General features: G+C 41.7%; 1 protein-coding gene across 1 annotated transcript in view; it reads right to left on the reverse strand.

Annotated features, from left to right (window-relative positions):
• Nucleotides 1-16,346: 16,346 nt before the first annotated feature.
• The window catches only part of FREM3 (FRAS1 related extracellular matrix 3), a 107,056-nt gene continuing 96,346 nt past the window's right edge, over nt 16,347-27,056 (reverse strand). Inside the window, exons 7-8 of the mRNA XM_025386233.1 lie at nt 24,433-24,582; nt 16,347-16,793 (exon numbers count right to left, since the gene is read on the reverse strand). Of these exons, the coding sequence (XP_025242018.1) occupies nt 16,552-16,793; nt 24,433-24,582 (392 nt within the window). The 3' untranslated portion in view covers nt 16,347-16,551. The remainder of the gene's footprint in view (nt 16,794-24,432; nt 24,583-27,056) is intronic.

Consider the following 27,056-nt stretch of genomic DNA (forward strand, 5'->3'; position numbering starts at 1 on the left):
CTTTAAGTTGTAGGGTACATGTGCATAACATGCAGGTTTGTTACATATGTATACTTGTGCCATGTTGGTCTGCTGCACCCATCAACTCGTCATTTACATCAGGTATAACTCCCAATGCAATCCCTCCCCCCTCCCCCCACCCCATGATAGGCCCCGGTGTGTGATGTCCCCCTTCCCGAGTCCAAGTGATCTCATTGTTCAGTTCCCACCTATGAGTGAGAACATGCGGTGTTTGGTTTTCTGTTCTTGTGATAGTTTGCTAAGAATGATGGTTTCCAGCTGCATCCATGTCCCTACAAAGGATGCAAACTCATCCTTTTTTATGGCTGCATAGTATTCCATGGTGTATATGTGCCACATTTTCTTAATCCAATCTGTCACTGATGGACATTTGGGTTGATTCCAAGTCTTTGCTATTGTGAATAGTGCTGCAATAAACATACATGTGCATGTGTCTTTATAGCAGCATAATTTATAATCCTTTGGGTATATCCCCAGTAATGGGATGGCTGGGTCATATGGTACATCTAGTTCTAGATCCTTGAGGAATCGCCATACTGTTTTCCATAATGGTTGAACTAGTTTACAATCCCACCAACAGTGTAAAAGTGTTCCTATTTCTCCACATCCTCTCCAGCACCTGTTGTTTCCTGACTTTTGAATGATCGCCATTCTAACTGGTGTGAGATGGTATCTCATTGTGGTTTTGATTTGCATTTCTCTGATGGCCAGTGATGATGAGCATTTTTTCATATGTCTGTTGGCTGTATGAATGTCTTCTTTTGAGAAATGTCTGTTCATATCCTTTGCCCACTTTTTGATGGGGTTGTTTGTTTTTTTCTTGTAAATTTGTTTGAGTTCTTTGTAGGTTCTGGATATTAACCCTTTGTCAGATGAGTAGATTGCAAAAATTTTCTCCCATTCTGTAGGTTGCCTGTTCACTCTGATGGTAGTTTCTTTTGCTGTGCGGAAGCTCTTTAGTTTAATTAGATCCCATTTGTCAATTTTAGATTTTGCTGCCATTGCTTTTGGTGTTTTAGACATGAAGTCTTTGCCCATGCCTATGTCCTGAATGGTACTACCTAGATTTTCCTCTAGGATTTTTATGGTATTAGGTCTAACATTTAAGTCTCTAATCCATCTTGAATTAATTTTCGTATAAGGAGTAAGGAAAGGATCCAGTTTCAGCTTTCTACTTATGGCTAGCCAATTTTCCCAGCACCATTTATTAGATAGGGAATCCTTTCCCCATTTCTTGTTTTTGTCAGGTTTGTCAAAGATCAGATGGCTGTAGATGTGTGGTATTATTTCTGAGGACTCTGTTCTGTTCCATTGGTCTATATCTCTGTTTTGGTACCAGTACCATGCTGTTTTGGTTACTGTAGCTTTGTAGTATAGTTTGAAGTCAGGTAGCGTGATGCCTCCAGCTTTGTTCTTTTGACTTAGGATTGTCTTGGAGATGCGGGCTCTTTTTTGGTTCCATATGAACTTTAAAGCAGTTTTTTCCAATTCTGTGAAGAAACTCATTGGTAGCTTGATGGGGATGGCATTGAATCTATAAATTACCTTGGGCAGTATGGCCATTTTCACGATATTGATTCTTCCTATCCATGAGCATGGTATGTTCTTCCATTTGTTTGTGTCCTCTTTTATTTCACTGAGCAGTGGTTTGTAGTTCTCCTTGAAGAGGTCCTTTACATCCCTTGTAAGTTGGATTCCTAGGTATTTTATTCTCTTTGAAGCAATTGTGAATGGAAGTTCATTCATGATTTGGCTCTCTGTTTGTCTGTTATTGGTGTATAAGAATGCTTGTGATTTTTGCACATTAATTTTGTATCCTGAGACTTTGCTGAAGTTGCTTATCAGCTTAAGGAGATTTTGGGCTGAGACAATGGGGTTTTCTAAATATACAATCATGTCATCTGCAAACAGGGACAATTTGACTTCTTCTTTTCCTAACTGAATACCCCTGATTTCTTTCTCTTGCCTAATTGCCCTAGCCAGAACTTCCAACACTATGTTGAATAGGAGTGGTGAGAGAGGGCATCCCTGTCTTGTGCCAGTTTTCAAAAGGAATTTTTCCAGTTTTTGCCCATTCAGTATGATATTGGCTGTGGGTTTGTCATAAATAGCTCTTATTATTTTGAGGTACGTTCCATCAATACCGAATTTATTGAGCGTTTTTAGCATGAAGGGCTGTTGAATTTTGTCAAAAGCCTTTTCTGCATCTATTGAGATAATCATGTGGTTCTTGTCTTTGGTTCTGTTTATATGCTGGATTATGTTTATTGATTTGCGAATGTTGAACCAGCCTTGCATCCCAGGGATGAAGCACACTTGATCATGGTGGATAAGCTTTTTGATGTGTTGTTGAATCCGGTTTGCCAGTATTTTATTGAGGATTTTTGCATCGATGTTCATCAGGGATATTGGTCTAAAATTCTCTTTTTTTGTTGTGTCTCTGCCAGGCTTTGGTATCAGGATGATGTTGGCCTCATAAAATGAGTTAGGGAGGATTCCCTCTTTTTCTATTGATTGGAATAGTTTCAGAAGGAATGGTACCAACTCCTCCTTATACCTCTGGTAGAATTCAGCTGTGAATCCATCTGGTCCTGGACTTTTTTTGGTTGGTAGGCTATTAATTATTGCCTCAATTTCAGAGCCTACTATTGGTCTATTCAGGGATTCAACTTCTTCCTGGTTTAGTCTTGGAAGAGTGTAAGTGTCCAGGAAATTATCCATTTCTTCTAGGTTTTCCAGTTTATTTGCGTAGAGGTGTTTATAGTATTCTCTGATGGTAGTTTGTATTTCTGTGGGGTCGGTGGTGATATCCCCTTTATCATTTTTAATTGCGTCGATTTGATTCTTCTCTCTTTTCTTCTTTATTAGTCTTGCTAGTGGTCTGTCAATTTTGTTGATCTTTTCAAAAAACCAACTCCTGGATTCATTGATTTTTTGGAGGGTTTTTTGTGTCTCTATCTCCTTCAGTTCTGCTCTGATCTTAGTTATTTCTTGCCTTCTGCTAGCTTTGGAATGTGTTTGCTCTTGCTTCTCTAGTTCTTTTAATTGCGATGTTAGAGTGTCAATTTTTGATCTTTCCTGCTTTCTCTTGTGGGCATTTAGTGCTATAAATTTCCCTCTACACACTGCTTTAAATGTGTCCCAGAGATTCTGGTATGTTGTATCTTTGTTCTCATTGGTTTCAAAGAACATCTTTATTTCTGCCTTCATTTCGTTATGTACCCAGTAGTCATTCAGGAGCAGGTTGTTCAGTTTCCATGTAGTTGAGCGGTTTTGATTGAGTTTCTTAGTCCTGAGTTCTAGTTTGATTGCACTGTGGTCTGAGAGACAGTTTGTTATAATTTCTGTTCTTGTACATTTGCTGAGGAGTGCTTTACTTCCAATTACGTGGTCAATTTTGGAATAAGTACGATGTGGTGCTGAGAAGAATGTATATTCTGTTGATTTGGGGTGGAGAGTTCTATAGATGTCTATTAGGTCTGCTTGCTGCAGAGATGAGTTCAATTCCTGGATATCCTTGTTAACTTTCTGTCTTGTTGATCTGTCTAATGTTGACAGTGGAGTGTTGAAGTCTCCCATTATTATTGTATGGGAGTCTAAGTCTCTTTGTAAGTCTCTAAGGACTTGCTTTATGAATCTGGGTGCTCCTGTATTGGGTGCATATATATTTAGGATAGTTAGCTCTTCCTGTTGAATTGATCCCTTTACCATTATGTAATGGCCTTCTTTGTCTCTTTTGATCTTTGATGGTTTAAAGTCTGTTTTATCAGAGACTAGAATTGCAACCCCTGCTTTTTTTTGTTCTCCATTTGCTTGGTAAATCTTCCTCCATCCCTTTATTTTGAGCCTATGTATGTCTCTGCGTGTGAGATGGGTCTCCTGAATACAGCAGACTGATGGGTCTTGACTCTTTATCCAGTTTGCCAGTCTGTGTCTTTTCATTGGAGCATTTAGTCCATTTACATTTAAGGTTAAGATTGTTATGTGTGAACTTGATCCTGCCATTATGATATTAACTGGTTATTTTGCTCGTTAGTTGATGCAGTTTCTTCCTAGCCTCGATGGTCTTTACATTTTGGCATGTTTTTGCAATGGCTGGTACCTGTTGTTCCTTTCCATGTTCAGTGCTTCCTTCAGGGTCTCTTGTAAGGCAGGCCTAGTGGTGACAAAATCTCTAAGCATTTGCTTATCTGTAAAGGATTTTATTTCTCCTTCACTTATGAAACTTAGTTTGGCTGGATATGAAATTCTGGGTTTAAAATTCTTTTCTTTAAGAATGTTGAATATTGGCCCCCACTCTCTTCTGGCTTGGAGAGTTTCTGCCGTGAGATCTGCTGTGAGTCTGATGGGCTTCCCTTTGTGGGTCACCCGACCTTTCTCTCTGGCTGCCCTTAAGATTTTTTCCTTCATTTCAACTTTGGTGAATCTGGCAATTATGTGTCTTGGAGTTGCTCTTCTCGAGGAGTATCTTTGTGGCGTTCTCTTTATTTCCTGGATTTGAATGTTGGCCTGCCCTACTAGGTTGGGGAAGTTCTCCTGGATGATATCCTGAAGAGTGTTTTCCAACTTGGTTCCATTTTCCCCCTCACTTTCAGGCACCCCAATCAGACGTAGATTTGGTCTTTTTACATAATCCCATACTTCTTGCAGGCTTTGTTCATTTCTTTTTCTTCTTTTTTCTTTTGGTTTCTCTTCTCGCTTCATTTCATTCATTTGATCCTCAATCGCTGATACTCTTTCTTCCAGTTGATCGAGTCGGTTACTGAAGCTTGTGCATTGGTCACGTATTTCTCGTGTCATGGTTTTCATCTCTTTCATTTCGTTTATGACCTTCTCTGCATTAATTATTCTAGCCGTCAATTCTTCCACTTTTTTTTCAAGATTTTTAGTTTCTTTGCGCTGGGTACGTAATTCCTCCTTTAGCTCTGAGAACTTTGATGGACTGAAGCCTTCTTCTCTCATCTCGTCAAAGTCATTCTCTGTCCAGCTTTGATCCGTTGCTGGCGATGAGCTGCGCTCCTTTGCCGGGGGAGATGGGCTCTTATTTTTTGAATTTCCAGCTTTTCTGCCCTGCTTTTTCCCCATCTTTGTGGTTTTATCTGCCTCTGGTCTTTGATGATGGTGATGTACTGATGGGGTTTTGGTGTAGGTGTCCTTCCTGTTTGATAGTTTTCCTTCTAACAGTCAGGACCCTCAGCTGTAGGTCTGTTGGAGATTGCTTGAGGTCCACTCCAGACCCTGTTTGCCTGGGTATCAGCAGCAGAGGCTGCAGAAGATAGAATATTTCTGAACAGCGAGTGTACCTGTCTGATTTTTGCTTTGGAAGCTTCCTCTCAGGGGTGTACTCCACCCTGTGAGGTGTGGGGTGTCAGACTGCCCCTAGTGGGGGATGTCTCCCAGTTAGGCTACTCAGGGGTCAGGGACCCGCTTGAGCAGGGAGTCTGTCCCTTCTCAGATCTCAGCCTCCGTGTTGGGAGATCCACTGCTCTCTTCAAAGCTGTCAGACAGAGTCGTTTGCGTCTGCAGAGGTTTCTGCTGCTTTGTTGTTGTTGTTGTTGTTGTTGTGTAGTTGTGCCCTGTCCCCAGAGGTGGAGTCTACAGAGACAGGCAGGTTTCCTTGAGCTGCTGTGAGCTCCACCCAGTTGGAGCTTCCCAGCAGCTTTGTTTACCTACTTAAGCCTCGGCAATGGCGGGCGCCCCTCCCCCAGCCTCGCTGCTGCCTTGCAGGTAGATCACAGACTGCTGTGCTAGCAATGAGGGAGGCTCCGTGGGCGTGGGACCCTCCCGGCCAGGTGTGGGATATGATCTCCTGGTGTGCCTGTTTGCTTAAAGCGCAATATTGGGGTGGGAGTTACCCGATTTTTCCAGGTGTTGTGTGTCTCAGTTCCCCTGGCTAGGAAAAGGGATTCCCTTCCCCCTTGCGCTTCCCAGGTGAGGCGATGCCTCGCCCTGCTTCAGCTCTCGCTGATCGGGCTGCAGCAGCTGACCAGCACCGATCGTCCGGCACTCCCCAGTGAGATGAACCCAGTACCTCAGTTGAAAATGCAGAAATCACCGGTCTTCTGTGTCACTGGCACTGGGAGTTGGAGACTGGAGCTGTTCCTATTCGGCCATCTTGCTCCCCTGTGCCACATTTTCTTAATCCAGTCTGTCACTGATGGACATTTGGGTTGATTCCAAGTCTTTGCTATTGTGAATAGTGCCACAATAAACATACATGTGCATGTATCTTTATAGCAGCATGACTTATAATCCTTTGGGTATATCCCCAGTAATGGGATGGCTGGGTCAAATGATATTTCTAGTTCTAGATCCTTGAGGAATCACCACACTGTTTTCCACAATGGATGAACTAGTTTACAGTCCCACCAACAGTGTAAAAGTGTTCCTATTTCTCCACATCCTCTCCAGCACCTGTTGTTTCCTGATTTTTTAATGATTGCCATTCTAACTGGTGTGAGATGGCATCTCATTGTGGTTTTGATTTGCATTTCTCTGATGGCCAGTGATGATGAGCATTTTTTCATGTGTCTGTTGGCTGTATGAATGTCTTCTTTTGAGAAGTGTCTGTTCATATCCTTTGCCCACTTTTTGATGGGGTTGTTTGTTTTTTTCTTGTAAATTCGATTGAGTTCTTTATAGGTTCTGGATATTAGCCCTTTGTCAGATGAGTAGATTGCAAAAATTTTCTCCCATTCTGTAGGTTGCCTGTTCACTCTGATGGTAGTTTCTTTTGCTGTGCGGAAGCTCTTTAGTTTAATTAGATCCCATTTGTCAATTTTGGCTTTTGTTGCTGTTGCTTTTGGTGTTTTAGACATGAAGTCCTTGCCCATGCCTATGTCCTGAATGGTATTACCTAGGCTTCCTTATAGGAGTTTTATGGTTTTAGGTCTAACATTTAAGTCTCTAATCCATCTTGAATTAATTTTCGTATAAGGAGTAAGGAAAGGATCCAGTTTCAGCTTTCTACTTATGGCTAGCCAATTTTCCCAGCACCATTTATTAAATAGGGGATCCTTTCCCCATTTCTTGTTTTTGTCAGGTTTGTCAAAGATCAGATGGCTGTAGATGTGTGGTGTTATTTCTGAGGGCTCTGTTCTGTTCCATTGGTCTATATCTCTGTTTTGGTACCAGTACCATGCTGTTTTGGTTACTGTAGCCTTGTAGTATAGTTTGAAGTCAGGTAGCGTGATGCCTCCAGCTTCGTTCTTTTGACTTAGGATTGTCTTGGCAATGCGGGCTCTTTTTTGGTTCCATGTGAACTTTAAGGCAGTTTTTTCCAATTCTGTGAAGAAAGTCATTGGTAGTTTAATGGGGATGGCATTGAGTCTATAAATTACCTTGGGCAGTATGGCCATTTTCACGATATTGATTCTTCCTATCCATGAGCATGGTATGCTCTTCCATTTGTTTGTGTCCTCTTTTATTTCACTGAGTAGTGGTTTGTAGTTCTCCTTGAAGAGGTCCTTTACATCCCTTGTAAGTTGGATTCCTACGTATTTTATTCTCTTTGAAGCTATTGTGAATGGGAGTTCATTCATGATTTGGCTCTCCGTTTGTCTGTTACTGGTGTATAAGAATGCTTGTGATTTTTGCACATTGATTTTGTATCCTGAGACTTTGCTGAAGTTGCTTATCAACTTAAGGAGATTTTGAGCTGAAACAATGGGGTTTTCTAAATATACAATCATGTCATCTGCAAACAGGGACAATTTGACTTCATCTTTTCCTAACTGAATACCCTTTATTTCTTTCTCTTGCCTGATTCCCCTAGCCAGAACTTCCAACACTATGTTGAATCGGAGTGGTAAGAGAGGGTATCCCTGTCTTGTTCCAGTTTTCAAAGGGAATGCTTCCAGTTTTTGCCCATTCAGTATGATATTGGCTGTGTGTTTGTCATAAATAGCTCTTATTATTTTGAGATACGTTCCATCAATACCAAATTTATTGAGTGTTTTTAGCATGAAGGGCTGTTGAATTTTATCAAAGGCCTTTTCTGCATCTATTGAGAGAATCATGTGGTTTTTGTCTTTGGTTCTGTTTATATGCTGAATTACATTTATTGATTTGCATGTGTTGAACCAGCCTTGCATCCCAGGGATGAAGCCCACTTGATCATGGTGGATAAGCTTTTTGATGTACTGCTGGATTCAGTTTGTCAGTATTTTATTGAGGATTTTTGCATCAATGTTCATCAGGGATATTGGTCTAAAATTCTCTTTTTTTATTGTATCTCTGTCAGGCTTTGGTATCAGGATGATGCTGCCCTCGTAAAATGAGTTAGGAGGATTCCCTCTTTTTCTATTGATTGGAATAGTTTCAGAAGGAATGGTACCAACTCCTCCTTGTACCTCTGGTAAAATTCGGCTGTGAATCAGTCTGGTCCTGGACTTTTTTTGGTTGGTAGGCTATTAATTATTGCCTCAATTTCAGACCCTGCTATTGGTCTATTCAGGGATTCAACTTCTTCCTGGTTTAGTCTTGGAAGAGTGTAAGTGTCCAGGAAATTATCCATTTCTTCTAGGTTTTGAAGTTTATTTGCATAGAGGTGTTTATAGTATTCTCTGATGGTAGTTTGTATTTCTGTGGGTCGATGGTGATATCCCCTTTATCATTTTTTATTACATCTATTTGATTCTTCTCTCTTTTCTTCTTTATTAGTCTTGCTAGCAGTCTGTCAATTTTGTTGATCTTTTCAAAAAACCAGCTCCTGGATTCATTGATTTTTTGGAGGGTTTTTTTGTGTCTCTATCTCCTTCAGTTCTGCTCTGATCTTAGTTATTTCTTGCCTTCGGCTAGCTTTTGAATGTGTTTGCTCTTGCTTCTCTAGTTCTTTTAATTGTGATGTTAGGGTGTCAGTTTTAGATCTTTCCTGCTTTCTCTTGTGGGCATTTAGTGTTATAAATTTCCCTGTACACACTGCTTTAAATGTGTTCCAGAGATTCTGGTATGTTGTATCTTTGTTCTCATTGGTTTCAAAGAACATCTTTATTTCTGCCTTCATTTCGTTATGTACCCAGTAGTCATTCAGGAGCAGGTTGTTCAGTTTCCATGTAGTTGAGCTTTTGATTGAGTTTTGATTGAGTTTCTTAATCCTGAGTTCTAGTTTAATTGCACTGTGGTCTGAGAGACAGTTTGTTATAATTTCTGTTCTTTTACATTTGCTGAGGAGTGCTTTACTTCCAATTATGTGGTCAATTTTGGAAATAGTGTGATGTGGTGCTGAGAAGAATGTATATTCTGTTGATTTGGGGTGGAGAGTTCTGTAGATGTCTATTAGGTCTGCCTGGTGCAGAGTTGAGTTCAAATCCTAGATATCCTTATTAACTTTCTGTCTTGTTGATCTGTCTAACGTTGACAGAGGGGTGTTAAAGTCTCCTATTATTATTGTATGGGAGTCTAAGTCTCTTTATAAGTCTCTAAGGACTTGCTTTATGAATCTGGGTGCTCCTGTATTGGGTGCATATATATTTAGGATCGTTAGCTCTTCCTGATGAATTGATACCTTTACCATTATGTAGTGGCCTTCTTTGTCTCCTTTGATCTTTGATGGTCTAAAGTCTGTTTTATCAGAAACTAGGATTGCACCCCTGCTTTTTTTTGTTTTCCATTTGCTTGGTAGATCTTCCTCCATCCCTTTATTTTGAGCCTATGTGTGTCTCTGCATGTGAGATGGGTCTTCTGAATACAGCAAACTGATGGGTCTTGACTCTTTATCCAATTTGCCAGTCTGTGTCTTTTAATTGGACCATTTAGTCCATTTATTTTTAAGGTTAATATTGTTATGTGTGAACTTGATCCTGTCTTTATGATATTAGCTGGTTATTTTGCTCGTTAGTTGATACAGTTTCTTCCTAGCGTCGATGGACTTTACATTTTGACATGTTTTTGCAATGGCTGGTACCTGTTGTTCCTTTCCATGTTCAGTGCTTCCTTCAGGATCTCTTGTAGGGCAGGCCTGGTGGTGACAAAATCTCTCAGCATTTGCTTGTCTGTAAAGGATTTTATTTCTCCTTCACTTCTGAAGCTTAGTTTGACTGGATATGAAATTCTGGGTTGAAAATTCTGTTCTTTAAGAATGTTGAATATTGGCCCCTACTGTCTTCTGGCTGGTAGAGTTTCTGCCGAGAGATCCGCTGTTAGTCTGATGGGCTTCCCTTTGTGGATAACCAGACCTTTATCTCTGGCTGCCCTTAACATTTTTTCCTTCATTTCTTCTTTGGTGAATCTGACAATTATGTGTCTTGGAGTTGCTCTTCTCAAGGACTATCTTTGTGGCATTCTTGGTATTTCCTGAATTTGAATGTTGGCCTGCCTTGCTAGGTTGGGAAAGTTCTCCAGTAATATCCTGAAGAGTATTTTCCAAGTTGGTTCTATTCTCCCCGTCTCTTTCAGGTACACCAATCAGACATAGATTTGGTCTTTTCACATAGTCCCATACTTCTTGGAGGCTTTGTTCATTTCTTTTTCCTCTTTTTTCTCCACACTTCTCTTCACGCTTCATTTCATTCATTTGATCATCAATCGCTGATACTCTTTCTTCCAGTTTATCGAGTCGGTTACTGAAGCTTGTGCATTTGTCACGTATTTCTCGTGTTATGGTTTTCATCTCTATCTGTTCTTTTAAGGTCTTCTCTGCATTGATTATTCTAGTTATCCATTCAACCATTCTTTTTTCAAGGTTTTTAGTTTCTTTGCGCTGGTTACATAGTTCCTCCTTTAGCTCTGAGAAGTTTGATCAACTGAAGCCTTCTTCTCTCAACTCATCAAAGTCATTCTCCGTCCAGCTTTGTTCCCTTGCTGGTGATGAGCTGCGTTCCTTTGGAGGGGGAGATGTGCTCTGATTTTTTTAATTTCCAGCTTTTCTGCACTGCTTTTTCCCCATCTTTGTGGTTTTATCTGCCTTTGGTCTTTGATGATGGTGACGTACTGATGGGGTTTTGGTGTGGGTGTCCTTTCTGTGTGTTAGTTTTCCTTCTAACAGTCAGGATTCTCAGCTGTACATCTGTTGGAGTTTGCTTGAGGTCCACTCCAGACCCTGTTTGCCTGGGTGTCAGCAGAGGAGGCTGCAGAAGATAGAATATTGCTGCACAAATAAGTGTTGCTGTCTGATTCTTGCTCTGGAAGCTTTGTCTCAGGGGTGTACCCCGCTGTGTGAGGTGTGAGGTGTCGGTCTGTACCTAGTGGGGGATGTCTCCCAGTTAGGCTACTCAGGGGTCAGGGACCCACTTGAGCAGGCAGTCTGTCTGTTCTCAGATCCCAGCCTCTGTGCTGGGAGATCTACTGCTCTCTTCAAAGCTATCAGACAGGGGCATTTACCTCTGCCGAGGTTTCTGCTGCTTTTTGTTTAGCTATGCCCTGTCCCCAGAGGAGGAGTCTACAGAGGCAGGCCGGCCTCCTTGAGCTGCGGTGGGCTCCACCCAATTCGAGCTTCCCAGTGGCTTTGTTTACCCACTTAAGCCTCAGCAATGGCGGGCGCCACTCCCCCAGCCTCACTGCCGCCTTGCAGTTAGATCTCAGACTGCTGTGCTAGCAATGAGGGAGGCTCTGTGGGCGTGGGACCCTCTGGGCCAGGTGTGGGATATAATCTCCTGATGTGCCGTTTGCTAAGACTCTTGGTAAAGCACAGTATTAGGGTGGGAGTTACCCGATTTTCCAGGTGTTGTGTGTCTCAATTTCCCTTGGCTAGGAAAAGGGATTCCCTTCCCCCTTGTGCTTCCCAGGTGAGGCGACGTCTTGCCCTACTTCAGCTCTCGCTAGTCGAGCTGTACCAGCTGACCAGCACCGATTGTCCAGCACTCCCCAGTAAGATGAACCCGGTACTTCAGTTGAAAATGCAGAAATCACCCATCTTCTGTGACACTCACGCTGGGAGCTGGAGGCTGGAGCTGTTCTTATTCGGCCATCTTGGGCATGCCCTATGAGGTGAAGGATGGGCTGCTTGCCAGAGGAGCCAGCCATGTGATTACAGGGCTGGAAATTTCAGTTCCACTTCCCAACTTCGAGGGAGGCAAGAAGAGCTGGAGATTAAGTCAATCACCAATGACCAATGATTTAATAAATCATGCCTATAAAATAGAGTCTCCATAAAAACCCTAAATGACAGGGTTTTGAGAGTTTCCAAGTCAGTGAATGCATCCACATGGTAGGAGGGTGGTGCATCCCAAACTCCAGGGGACAGATGCTCCTGTGCTCAGGACCCTTTGGGACCTTGCCCTATGTACCTCTTCATCTGGCTGTTCATTTCTTTTCTTTTTTTTCCTTTTTCTTTTTCTTTTTTTGAGATGGACTCTTGCTCTCTCACACAAGCTAGAGTGCAGTGGCGCAATGTTGGCTCACTGCAACCTCTGTCTCCTGGGTTCAAATGATTCTCCTGCCTCAGCTTCCCACATAGCTGGGATTACAGGCACATGCCACCACACCCGGCTAATTTTTGTATTTTTACTAGAGACAGGGTTTCACTGTGTTGGCCAGGCTGGTCTCAAGCTTCTAACCTCAAGTGGTCTACCCACCTTGGCCTCCCAAAGTTCTGGGATTACAGGTGTAAGACATTGAGCCTGGCCCATCTGGTTGTTCATTTCTATCTATTGTAATATCCTTTATAATAAACCAGTAATAGTAAAGTGTTTCCCTGAGTTCTGTGCTGTTATTGCAAATTATCAAACCTGAGAGGTGATTATGGACATCTCCAATTTGTAGCCAAGTTGTTCAGAAGTATGGTGTCTGAACTGGGGCAGTCTTGAGGGACAGAGCCCTTCGCCTGTGGGGTCTGATGCTAACTCCAGGTAGGAATCGTAGGGTACCCAGTTGGTATCCCAAGAGTGGGAGAATTGGTTATTGGTGTGGGAAGAACCCACACATTTCATGTAAGAAATGTTGTGAATAGAGGAATAGAATCAGAGTTTTATCTTTGTTTTGTTGTTTTGTTTTGTTTGAGACAGGGTCTTGCTCTGCTGCCCAGGCTGGAGTGCAGTGGCTCACTGCAGCCTCAAACTTCTGGGTTCAAGTAATCCTCTCACCTCAGCCTCACAAGAAGCAGGGACTACAGGCTCAGGCCATCACACCTGGCTAATTTTTTGTTTTCTGTAGGGACAGGGTCTCACCGTGTTGCAGTGGCTTGTCTCAAACTCCTGGGCTCACGCAGTCTTCTCGCATTGGCCTCCCAGTGTGCTGAGATTACACCAGCAATGTGTGAGCCACCATGCCCAGGTAAGGAATACTTTTTATTTCATTAGATTTCTTAATTATTACATTATTGGTAGATTAGGCTAATGCCGGACTGCCTACAGCTTCTTTCTAAATATAGATCTACTAAAGCCTCAGATTGGAATTCCCATTGCTTTCAGGACATTGTATATCTGCTGATGCTGCTTCCAAGTATTACCCTGTCAGATGAACCTCATTATGTCTTCAGGACAGGGCCTTGAATCTGTACAGAAAGATCCCCTCACAGCAGGCACTGAGTGTCAGCCTCTGTCTGTATTCTCTGAGCGTGCTTTCTAGTGTTCTTCATTTTACTTCGTTGCCAATACCAGCAAACTCTCCTGATCTCTCCCTGCCTGTGGTACTAGTTTCCTGTGGCTGCTAAAACAAATTACTATAAACTTGATGGCTTAAAAAAAAACAGAAATTTCTCCTAGTTCTGGAGTTTAGAGGTCCAAAATCAGTATTACTGGAACAAAGCCTAGGTGTTGGCAGGGCTGTGCTGCCTCCAGCAGGAGAATCTACTTCTTGCCTGCCAGCTTCCAATGGCTGCTGGCCTTCCATGGCTTGTAGCCCCCTCACTCCAATCTCTGCCTTTCATAGTCACATTGCATCCTCCTCTTCTGTATGTAACCTCCATCTCACGTCCTCTTATGAGGACTCTTGTGATTACATTTAGGGCCCATTCAGGATAATCTTCCTATCTCAAAATCCTTAATTACACGTGCAAAGATGCTTTTTCTATATAAGGTAAAATCCATAGGTTCCAGGGATTAGGACAAGTCAGCGCTAAACATTCCTGCAGGGACCCTATGAGACTTCATCACAAATTGTGATAATAATAACAGAATGAGGTCATTATAATCTGTTTAATTTCCTTAATTTCATAAATAGCAACAACTTCCTAATGAGCACATATATTTACTGATTAAATAACTTTAGAGTACATTCACAAAAAAAATGACTGATAATCTCATTACCCTAATAGAAAGTTATTACCATTTCCAGGCATTTTCTTTTAGTGTTTTCCATATGTTTAAGGATTGCAATAGCCACATGGTTGTGGATACTCTAGAATTCATACTATTCTATCACGTAGATATCCTATAATTCAGTTAACCGTTTCCTGAGTACTGGGCTGCTTATAATTATTTATTATTATAAATAAGGTTAGGAGCAGCAACATTGTGCTGCCTTAGTGACGAACACATTTTTGAATGCTTAGTTGGCAGAAAACCAACTGTGGAGTCATCAGTGTTGGGTTGCTCCCCATAGTTCAGTCTCCTGGGCTGAGCCCTGTTGGGTACAGCATTTCACCAAGGACCTATGGCTGGTGTCTCTGCTCCAGTAAATGATGGCCCTTAGCTGCCTCTTTCATTCACCCTGTCAGTGGACCCCTTAAATTGGGCCCTGGGTACTGAAATAAAATATACAACACCTTTCCATTTAAAGTTTACACAAGAATAGCAACATCTAGTATATCTCCATTACACTTTCCAGCTCTGAGAAAACTAAAATATTAAGTGAGAAAAAAATATTTAATTTTTCTATAAAAATGTTAGCATAGGGAAGAGTATATAAGGGATGACAAATGAGCCCAATTTTCAATAGTGTGCAATTCCATTCTTGGTAGGAAATCAGGTATTTTTTCACTCTTTCAGGACACTAGATTACTTTCATTACTGAACTGTAGAATATGCTGTAAGTCATAACTAGAATATACCAGGTTTTATCCTAGAAGCCTAAAAAATGTAATTTTGCTTCTCTGGTATGTCTTAATGGGTAGAAACTGGGAATGAAACAGACTTTATAAAAAGCACTGTTTGTGATATCCTCCCTCCAAAAATATGAATGCCTAAACACTGCGTTCATCTGAATGTACCTAAGTAACAAAAAATACAGTGAGAAAGAAAAAGAGTGATTTTCTGGAAAACACTGAAAGACTGGAATTAATTTCGAGTTCAAAACAGATTCCTCCATAACGCTGACAATGTGTATTTCCCCTGGGCACACACGTACTCAGCAGGAAATTCAATTGTGGCTTCATCTGGGGCCAGAACCAGGGCATCTGTGGGGTCTCTTAGGTATATCTGAGAGTTATCTTGGTCCATGTGTAGTTTTTCTATTACTTTTTTTCTAATGCATGTGAAGGGGACATATCTCTTTGACCTGAAGAAGCAGCCCAATAACTATTTGTTGAATTTGAGTTTAAAAGATTTTTGACTCTGGGAGTTGGGCAAATTGCAAGGTGAGGGAGGGTGACTTTCTGTTGGTGGATATGCACTCAGACAAGAATCAGACAGAACTGGAAGAGATCTTAACAGAAATCGAGTCCAAATTTCTCATTTTACAGAGCGAGAAGTGAGGTCAAGAGTTATAAGGTAGTTTAGAAAAATATTTTCTCTGATTGGGAAAATGAAAGTCTAGCAAAGAAGCAAAACCTGGGCTAACAGTAGACAAGGGCTTCTTGGCCTATATATGCAGACTATATTACAGTCAAGAGCCTTGTCATCCCCATTCAACATTTGGAAAACATGCATCTGGGAATGGTTTCTATTATACACTATGTTGGCTTGAGAATAAGTTAATGTCTGAAACACAAATTTTAAAAAAAGACTTGCACAAGAAATACCTAAAAAGTAATGATGGGGCACAAAGATGTGGTTTCAAAATAATTTGGGAACTTTGGTTTATGTGGTATTAGCCATAGCTATATATATTGTCAATTTAACATTAGTTAAGAACTAACTGGGCAGTTTGTGAACTATGCAAATCTTCAACTCTTCTTTCTTCTCCTTTCTACTACTTACATTTTCATCACTTTACTGTTTATTATCCTTTTTTTTTTTTTTTTGCAAAAGAGTGCAAAGGAATAAAGAGTTGAAAAATATTCCTACCAAGTAGTTCTGATAAAGAGTTGTGAAGAAAAATTGAAGAATTCACTAAGAGAACTTTATATATAGAGAGACAGTTGAAAAGTGTTTCATATGCGGCATCAATCAGTAAAGAGAGGTTAATCTTTTGATTTTAACTTTTGATTTAATTGATCACAGTGGATTTCTTGCTTGCCTCAGAAACAAAGTAAAACAAAATAGAAAAAGAGCATGAATACGGTCTAATTCTTTGTGGGCTCAATGTTTTCTATGTATATATATTTCTATTTCCATGCAGTCACATAAATTACATTTCCACATATCACCAGAATATAACACCAATGATGGTACAATATCACTGATATCCCAGAATTGCTAAGATCTATAAACAGTAGAGTTTTATTCTGTTGTTAGGAGACATATCTTGACTCTTTTTTTTCCCTCTTAAAGTCTTTCAATCAAAGGAACTACAAGCACTCTGCTTACAGTCAGTGATGGTATCCTTGATGAAAACGGTAGTTTTATTTGGTTCTCCAAGCACTGCACCGATAGGCATCTGAAGAACTAACTCAAACTTCTCTGGGCCTTCCAAGGTGGGCTGTCCCAGGTCATCAAGGATGGTCACGCGGAATGTCTGCATGCGCACGCCTGGAGCAAAGTCCAGATTTCGGCTGATGCCAACATAATCTGTTCCAGCTAGTGGAAGAGGAAAAGGCACTAGTGAGACAGCAGAACTTGTCATAAGTTTTCCTTCAGAGAAAAATGATCATCATCAACTCTGCGGCATTCTCCTTTGTACCCAGCACTCTCAGGATCATATATTTTGGGTTTGATCCCCAGTAGGGGGAACTTCCATATTCTGCCAAATGCCTTGTAGGCCCTTGTGCCATGCCCACCTGCCATCCTCACCAGGGCTTTACACGTCTAGACCAGGCACATCACCTTCCAACTACTTCCACCAAGATTCTGCCAATTGATGGAAGGATCTCTGAAGGTAGCTTCAATTTGAAATGAAAGGATGTGCCTTTTTAATTTTTAACCTTGAAGATAAATATGATACATTTTATTTTGATTAGGTTTCACTCATTCGCTTTTGCCAGACATCTGTTTTAATCTCACAACATTCTGCTCAATGTTATGAAGCCGTGAAGTTCTGCCATTCTCTGGGTTGTTATTAGTCATTTTTTCAAGCTGGTCCACCTCACCATACAGCTTCTTTGAGACTTGTTTGGAAAGCCATTAAATGTAATGATTGTAACATATGATAATCAATGGAATTAAATGGAAACCCCTGAGTGATATAAATATAAAAATAAATAGAGGAACAGAATATTTATATTGTCTCAAGGTACTCCTCCATAAAATATTAATTGCACAGGAAAAAAGGGAATATAATGAGGAACCCTGGCAGATACTACCTTCCCCAAGTGACCAAAGTTAACACCACCATAATGGGACAAATGGAAACTGTGTGCCATTTGACAGAATACAATGAAAGGATAGTATCATCTTTGTGATATTCCTGCTGAAAATGCGTTACCTGAATCTAATGATGAAAAACCATCAGACAAACCCAAATTTGGAAGACATTCTATATAGTATAATAACTGGGTTATAATCTTCAAAAACATCAAGGTGTTGAGAGGACTGTTGTAGACTGAAGAAAACAAAAGCAGACATGACAGCTAAATATAATGCGTGATTTAGAACTGGATTCTTTTGCTGTAAAGAATGATTTGAGGACAACTGTTGAAATTTGAATGAGGTCAGAGTAGATTATGGAAGTGTATCAAGTTAATTTCTCAGTTTATGCTTGTTTTGTGGTTATACAAGAGAACGTCTTTGAAGGAATTACATTGTAAGTTTTTGGAGACATGGTTCCAAACTTGCTCTCAATAGTTGATGAAAAAGAAAAGTATCTCATTCTACTTGTTACTCTTCAGTAAGTTTGAGATTACTCCAAAAATTTTTCTAAAAGGCACCAAATAGCGACATTAAGAAAACAAAACAGAGCTGGGCCCGGTGGATCATTCCTGTAATCCCAGCACTTTGGGAGGCCGAGGTGAGCAGATCACTTGAGGTCAGGAGTTCCAGACCAGCCTGGCCAACATGGTGAAACCCATTTCTACTAAAAGTACAAAAATTAGCAGGGCATGGTGGTGAGTGCCTGTAGTTACAGCTACTTAGGAGGCTGAGGCTCAAGAATCAATTGAACCTGGGAAGCAGAGGTTTCAGTAAACTGAGATCACAACACTGTACTCCAGCCTGGGTGACAGAGCGAGAGCCTGTCTCAAAAACAAAAACAAAAGCAAGGTTATAGCGAAAATTACTAAGGCAGGAGAGTAATGGATAAGGTTTTGTATCTCATGGACTTTGACTCAAATCTTGGTTTACTGCTTACTTATACTAATTCTTTAACTTCTTTGAGTCTCAGTTTCTTTTCTTCAACTGCAAAATGGGGATAATTGTGAAGATTATAGATAGTAGAGCAAGGATGCTAACACAATATCTGGCAAATAGTAGGCATTAAGAACACAGAAGTTATAATTATTAATGTAACAAGGTATATCTTATACATATATACATAAGATTAATATAGTTAACTAACCTGAGCAGATATCAAATATTTACTAGGTTCAATAGATTATCAAGTATAAACCTTACTTCTACAACTGTACTTGTTAAACCCATGAATCACCACCCCAAGCATGAACATTACTTCTATTAGTTCATCCCTACCAGACAGCTAGCAGAGGCATCATTACTTTTATGCAAAGAGGTTTATCTAAAGGAATCTAAATTTCTCTTTCAAACCACAAGCAAAGAAGTCCACCTAACCAAATTGGTTTCTTCACTCTTGTTTTCATGGATACACACAGAGTGATAAATGACCCTGTCTGAAAACTTAAAAAAGAATGAAAGAAAGGGGAGAGGAGTGGCAAGATGGCTAACTAGAAGCAGCTAGTGTGTGCCGCTCTCATGGAGAGGACAGAGAGTGGTGAATAAACACACAAGCTCTGCAGCTGGATTATCCAGGTGGACAGGTTGAGACTCATCAAGGAAGCAACATGACCCATAGAGAACAGAGAAGACTGAGACAGGACAGCTGCCACCTAGGACTGGGGCGAAGCCAGGGGAGGATCCCCACCATGGGTAAATGGTGAGTGCGAGCTTCCTGGGACCCACAGTTCTTCCATGAGCCTTTGCAACCCTGGGCTCTGGAAATCCCCCATGACCACCCCCACCACTGGCGCCTGCAGACAGACACAGGGAACCGTGTGGAGACTGGGCAGAGCTAAGGCTCAGACATGCATGGAGTCCCAGGGCCCCTGGGAACCCTAAGCTCCTGCTGCCTCACATGCCCCCAGGATAGGGGCTGAATCCACAGAGCTGAAGAGCAGATGGACTATACACCTTGCCTCCACTGAACTCACTAAACAAAGCCCACTGGCTTGGGACCCCAGCGTGGCCACTTGAGCTTACAGGCTGGTAGCAGCCCTGTATTTCCCTGGGATGGAGATCCCAATGGTAGCAGGCAGGCCTGTCGGTTTTGCTGGTTTGCAGCTCTGGCCCCTGCAGTCTTCAGGCTCTGGAGAGAGCAAAAAGATTGAGAACTAATGTAACCCCCAGCACAGCACAGCTGCCTTATGGAGAAATAGACTGTTTTCCCCATGAGTCCTGCCTCTGCTACCTCTTACTGGGCAGGGCCTCCCGACCTGGGATGCCGGCCACCCCAGCCCCACCTAGGCTCTTGGCTGCTAGCAGCTCTGCACTTCCTTGGGACAGAGCTCCCAGAAGTAGCAGTGCCGCCATTTTTGCTGCTCCACAACCCCCACTCCTGCTGAGCTCAGGCTTGGGAGGGAGCAAAGAGATTCAGGACTAACTCAGGCCTCCAGCCCAGTGCAGCAGCCTTACAGAAAAGTGCCCCGTCTGTTCTCCATGTGAGTCCCTGCCACTGTTACTCCTCACTGGGCAGGGCCTCTCGACCTGGGGACCTGGGAATCCAGCACAGCCACCTTGTCCCCACCTGAACCCTTTAATCATTGGTGGCTCTGCATTTCTCTGAGGAGGAAATCCCAAAGACAATGCAAAACCTCTCTGCCATTGCAGCTGCAGTTGTACTGCCCTTACTGCCCTCAGGCTGGGGAAGGAACAAAGGGCTGGTCAAGTTACCAGCACCTCCAGCATGCCACAAACACCATACGGAGAGGAGCTCAGTTTCTCTTTCCTGGGAGCCTCTACTGTTCACCAGGCAGGGCCCCCAGCTCAGGACTGGCTGAGCATTCCCACTGGTAGTGGCTCTGTGTCTTCCTGGGCTGGAGCTCCCAGTGGCAACTCACAGCCCCTCTGCCACTGCCACTGCAGTGGTTCTGCCAGTGCTGCCCTCAGACTGGGGAAGGAACAAAGAGTCTGAGGGCTTTACTCCCACCTCTACCTTTCCAGTTGCCATATGGAGAGGAGTCAAGTCTGTTTTCCCTGTGAGCCGCTGACCTTCTGCTCTTCACCAAACAGGTCTCCTGGCTCAAGCCCACAGCATAGCTGCACTACCTCCTGACTGAACATTTCCATTGGCAGTGGCTCTGCATTTCTCTGGGGTGGAGCTCCCAGAGGCAACTGAAAGTTCTTCTGTTACTGCCACTGTAGTGGTACTGCCCTTGCTGCCCCCAGACAGACAAGAAAAGGAACAAAGATTCTGAGTGCTTTACTCACACCTCCAGCTCTTAACTGCCCTAAGGAGGAGAGGCCAGTCTGTCCTCCCTGTGAGCCTCCTGCATCCCCTGCTCATCACCAGGCAGGCCCTCCCCAGTCCCCCAAGCTTGGGCTCAGAATGCAGTCACTCTGATTGTAGTAGCTCTGTGTTTCTCTGGGGTGGAGCTCCAAGAGACAAGTGGAAAACCCTCTGCCATTACCACGGCTAAAGGTCCCTGTCCTCATCGCCCCCAAGCAGGAGAGGACATGTAAAACCTGAGCTTGTCTCAGGGCTGTGGTGTATAGCTTAGGAATGCAAAGTCAGGATCTGCAGCCAGCACTCAAGTAAGAGAGGAGCCCACACTGTTAGAGTGCTGAGAGGGAATATGGCTGCAAATGCACAAAGGAGCCATTTGGCTGACAGCCTGCCTACCAGCCATTACACTTACACACCATCTTCTAGATCACAGCCCAAACTTCAAAACCAACAATACTGTGCATATAACACCCTGTGAAACCAAGGACAAGAATTCAGCTACAAATGAAGACCCTGAACAAAGCCTTGGCCCTCTGAAAACATCCAGAAACAAAGTCAACTGACTATACTAAAATTACATCACAGTTAAAGGAATATAAGCTCACACAGATGAGAAAGAACCAGCGTAATAACTCCGGCAACTCAAAAAGCCATAGTGTCTTCCTTCCTCCAAAAGACTGCACTAGTTCCCTGGCAATGGTTCTTAGCCAGGCTGAAATGACTGAAATGACAGATATAGAATTCAGAATATGGTTAGGAATAACGATAATTGACATTCAGGTGAAAATCAAAACCAATCCAAGGAATCTAGGGATAACAATAAAATGATGTAATAACTGAAAGATGAAATGAAGAAAGAACCAACAAATTTGATAAAGCTGAAAACACACTACAAGAATTTCATAATACAATTGAAAATATTTATTATTTTTTAATTAATGAATTTAATTTTTTTTTTTTGAGACAGGGTCGAACTCTGTTACCCAGACTGCAATGTATGGCTCACCACAGCCTCAACTTCCTGGACTCAGGGGCTCAGGTGATCTTCCCACCTCAGCCTTCCAAGTAGCTTGGACTACAGGTGCATGCCACCATGCCTGGCTAATTTTTTTGTATTTTTTGAAGAGACGGGGTTTTGCCATGTTGCCCAGGTTGGTCTTGAACTCCTGGGCTCAAGCAATCCACCTGCCTAGGCCTCCAAAAGTGCTAGGATTAGAGATGAGAGCTACTGTGCTGGGCCAATTGCAAGTATTATCAACAGAATTGATCAAGCTGAGGAAGGAACCTCATAGCAAAAAGGTTCTCTGAAAGAACACAATCAAAAAGAGAAAAGAATAAAAAAGAATGTGCAAAACTTCTTAGAAATATGGGATTATGTAAAGAGACCAAATCTATGACTCATTGGCATCCCTAAAAGAGAGGAAGAGAAACCAAACAACTTGGAAAATATATTTGAAGATACTGTCCATGCAAATTTTCCCAACTTCACTAGAGAGGCCAATATTCAAATTCAGGAAATGCAGAGAACCCTGCAAGATACTGTATAAGACAACTATCCCCAAGATGCATAGTCATCAGATTTTCCAAGGTTGACATGAAAGACAAAAATATTAAAGACAGCTAAAGAGAAGAGAAAGGCAGCAAAGAGAACCTCATCAGCCTAATGGCAGACCTTTCAGCAGAAACTCTACAGGCCAGAAGAGATTGGGGGCCTATATTCAACATTATTAAAAAAAAAGAAACTCAACCAAGAATTTTATATCCAGCCAAACTAAGCTTCATCAAAAAAGGAGAAATAAGATCTTTATCAGACAAGCAAATATTAAGGGAATTCATTACCATCAGACCTGCCTTACAGGAGGTTTTAAAGGAGCACTAAATATGGAAACATAAGACCGTTATGGCCACCATAAAAACACACTTAAGTACGTAGACCATTGATACTATAAAGCAACTACACAACTGAGTCTGCATAATAAACCAGCTAACAACAAGACGACAGCATTAAATCCTCACATATCAATATTAACCTTGAATGTAAACAGGCTAAATGACCCAATTAAAAGACCATAGAGTTGCAAGTTAGATAAAGAAGAAAGATCCAACCATATACTGTCTTCAAAAGACCCATCTCACATGCAATGACAGTCATAGGTTCAAAATAAAGGGATGGAGAAAAATCTACCAAACAAATGGAAAACAAAAAAAGCAGGGGTTGCTATTCTAATTTCAGACAAAACAGACTTTAAGCCAACAGTGATTAAAAAAAAAAGACAAAGACAGGCATTATATAATGGTAAAGGGTTTAACTCAACAAGAAGACTTAACTATCCTGAATAATATTTATGTGCCCAACAGAGGAGTATCCTGATTCATAAAAGATGTCCTTAAAGATCTATGAAGAGACTATAACCATACAACAATATTGTAACCATACAATAATAGAGGGAGACTTCAACACCCTATTGACAGCATTAGACAGACCATCAAGGCAGAAAAATAACAAAGGTATTTGGGACCCGAATTTGACACTTGACCAAATGGACCTAATAGACATTTATGGAACTCTGCACCCGGAACTAACAGAATATACATTCTTCTCTTCTGCACATAGCACATACTCTAAAATCGACTACACCATTGGCCATAAAAATTATTAGCAAATTCAAAAAATTCAGAAGTATACCAACCACATTCTCAGACTATATAACAATAAAAATAGAAACCAATACCATGAACATCACTCAAAACCATACAATTACATGGAAATTAAACAGCCTGCTACTGAATAACTTCTTGGTAAACAATGTAATTAAGGCAGAAATCAAGAAATTTTTTGAAACCAGTGAGAACAAAGATACAACATACCAGAACTTCTGGGACACAGCTAAAGCAGTAGTAACAGGAAAGTTTATAGTGCTAAATGCTCACATCAAAAAGTTAGAAAGATGTAAAAGTAACAACCTAACACCACACCAAAAGGTCACAACTGGAAATGAGAAAATGTGGGCATCAATGTACATGGAAGTGTCCTTTTCTTTTCCTGTTGGGTCCTGTTCTTTTTCTGATAAAGCACCTGACAGGTACTCTACAGGAAATGGTATCTAGAATTGTGCCATGCTGTCAGCTAGGCCTTGGTCATCCATGTCAGGAAATGCAAAGGTGAGCAGGGCATGAACACATGCTGTTTGAAGCTAAGGCAAATGCCTGAGTCTGAAGTGGAAACCTCCTACCCTTCAAAGGTCTAATATGTGATGGGATTCTTCCAGGAGCTTGGACTTGCTTGGCCATTATGGGGGTAATTTCATCTGAAATATTATTTATGAGCAGCTTAAGTATCTATAAATATTCTGAACTTTGGAAAAATTAATTTGAGCCCATGACAAGCAAGTGGGTAATAAATGAATCATAAAGGCTGCTGTTTGAATAACGTATTTATTTCATAACCAGCAGAAGTCATTACATATACAAACCACCTACGTGCTGAAACCAGAGAAACTTTCATTCAGAGTCCATCAACAAAGACTAAGCATGCTTACACTTAACAGACTAGATCCCACCATAAACATGTATCATGATAATGATATGTTCTTTGTGTGGCCCTCTCACCTTCTGCTGACTCCTGCTCTGACTTTCTGGAGCGCACGATGATGGATGTTGGTTGGGAAAGATCAGTGCCTCTTCTCCAAACACAAACCTCCACATAGCCAGCACTTTCATTGACGTGATATTCAGCATCCCCAAAGTGCAGGACAGGTTCTAGAGAGGCAAAAAAAGATAAACTAAGAATGCTTCAGCCTGCCTGGTGTACTGTCTCCTTTGGCCCTGTGTGAGCCCGGGCATTTGTCATAATTGTCAGACATGACGGATCCCATAGGTCTTGTTTTTTTATATAGTTCAGGGAGAACAAAAACAAAAACACACAAAAAACCACATCAGAGTCACATGCCATGACTTTGACTCCAGGAAATGCCATGAGATGAAGTCAGTTGGGATGCTATTCATTTTTTTAAGAACTTTCCATTACATAGAAGAGATTTTCCTACTAGGGAAAATTGGCCAATCAGCTGTAACTCAGGCAAGTCGGCTATTGTTTGGGAAAAGATGGTGGAGAAGTTAGAGAGGCTTTTTTGGCAGGGAGAAAATTGCTCTTCTTGTGGAAGGACAGTTGAGCCAGAATTTTGAGTTTGATCACTATGGCTGTGGCTTTTCTTAGGGCATTTGCTGATTACAGGGACAGATGGAAATCCTGGGGCAGTGAATGAGGGGGAGGAGAGATCCTGTTAGCTGAGATGCCAGAAGCACTTCCCCAAGAGGCCAAGAAGTGGCTTCATAGAAAAAGAAGGCTGAAGCAGACCAACCAGCACAGACACCAGGCTTCAGCGGTGGGTAGAAGGGAATTGTACATCTTCTAAAAGGAGGAAGAGGTTGACAATGCGAATGTTGCTTTGGCCAAGCAAATACACCTATCCATACCCCGTTCGCTCTGTTCTAAAAAGTAGCTATGAACTTAGGTGATTATTTAAAGCATATACAAGACTTAGCTGTAACAGTACCTACTATATGTACTGTCATGAAAAAGGTTTTGAGATGAATGCTTTTGTTGGTTGTGACATCTGGAGGCAAAAAATGTAAATATTAGGAAGCAGATTCATCATGGAGGGACGACCCCTTGAGCTTGTCGAATGGAAAATTAGTTATGGAGATGACACCTTCGCAAACATACTGCAATGCATCAGGAGCATATCTGAATTTAAATTCAAATTTTGGAGGCTAGAAATCAGATTTAGTAAATATTTGCTTCAAGGTATATTTTAGTAGATCTCTTAACTGCTGAGGGAGTAGTAGTAGTAAAACTGCTGAAAGTTTTCCCATGGCATACAAGACCTCTCCCAATCTGATTTGAGTCCATTTTTTCTGGAATCATCTGGTGCCATACCCCACTCTGTGGCTTGTGTCCCGGTTATGCCAAAGAGCTCCCAATACACTGAACACAGCATGCATTTATGAGCCTCCATCTTTGTTGGTGATGTTCTCTGAGCTGGAATGTGCCAATTTGGCAAATGTCTACTCATTTTTTTAAGGCTTTGATAAAGAGTTGCCTTCTCTGGGAAGCCATATTTATTTCCTCAAGAAATAATCATTCTTCACTCTGTGCTTCCCTAACATTTCAGATAGTTCTATAACTGTAGTAATGGAACACACTTGCAATTTGCTCACCTCAGGCATACAGCAGGCAGATGGCCTGTACTCAGAAAAGGGTGGTGGAGTCATTCTTTCTTTTCTTTTTAATGAACATGTAGTAATTGTACATATTTATGGGGTACATAGTGGTGTTTTGATATATTTATGGCATAGTGATCAGGTCAGGGTAATGTGCATATCCCCTTCTTTCTTCTCTTACCAATAACTTTCTCCTCATTATTGCTAATGGGTGTTTCTGATGCCTCCACGGTTGGGACAGGACAGAAGGCGGAGAAGCAGGAGTAGCAGAAAAGTTATTTCTTGAACACTTTCATGGATGTCAGTACTCTTTGGTCTCGGAAGATGGAAGAAAAGCTGATTCTGTTTATCATGGACACTTTTGCAGGTTCTTTGGAGATCTCTCACTCCCACAGTTGGGTATCTCTTATCTGCAGTTCTCTTGATCAGGATGAAACAGCTATATTCTGGCTGGTGACTGAATCATTCCTCAACCTATTTAGCATTTGGCAGTACCCCTGTTCAGCCTCTAGATGGCACCTTTGGACGCGACCTAAGACAAGTTCTTTCCGGCTCACTCTTGTATGCATGGCTAACATGTGGTCCATGCCAACCTTCCTGCATCCTCTGCCTTGATAAACTCCAGGAATACTGCTTAACCCCAATGCAGTCCCTCTCTTTTGTTCATCCACCAAAGCAACCAACCAGTTTATCTCCCACATTGAGATTTTCCAGGCAGAGCCAGATCCCAGTTCACTGGGTTCTCCACATTGCAGGTGGCACACATACCTCCCAAATGGTCTCCTTCGAGCCCCCTCTCTTGATTTAGCATCTCTTTAAAGTGCAGAAATGTTAAATACATTCTAACATGCTGTCCTGTGTTTTTATCAGAGCCTTATGAACTGTTCTCAAGGTCAGGGACCATATTCTATATGCCCTTGTATTTTTAGTGATGCAGTGGCTAGCATATTGACAAAGTCTCAAGAATTCGTCAAATGGACAGTTTTAACTCTCTTCTGATATATTTTGAA

This window comes from Theropithecus gelada, chromosome 5, assembly GCF_003255815.1.
Source record: "Theropithecus gelada isolate Dixy chromosome 5, Tgel_1.0, whole genome shotgun sequence".
Lineage (NCBI taxonomy): Eukaryota > Metazoa > Chordata > Mammalia > Primates > Cercopithecidae > Theropithecus > Theropithecus gelada.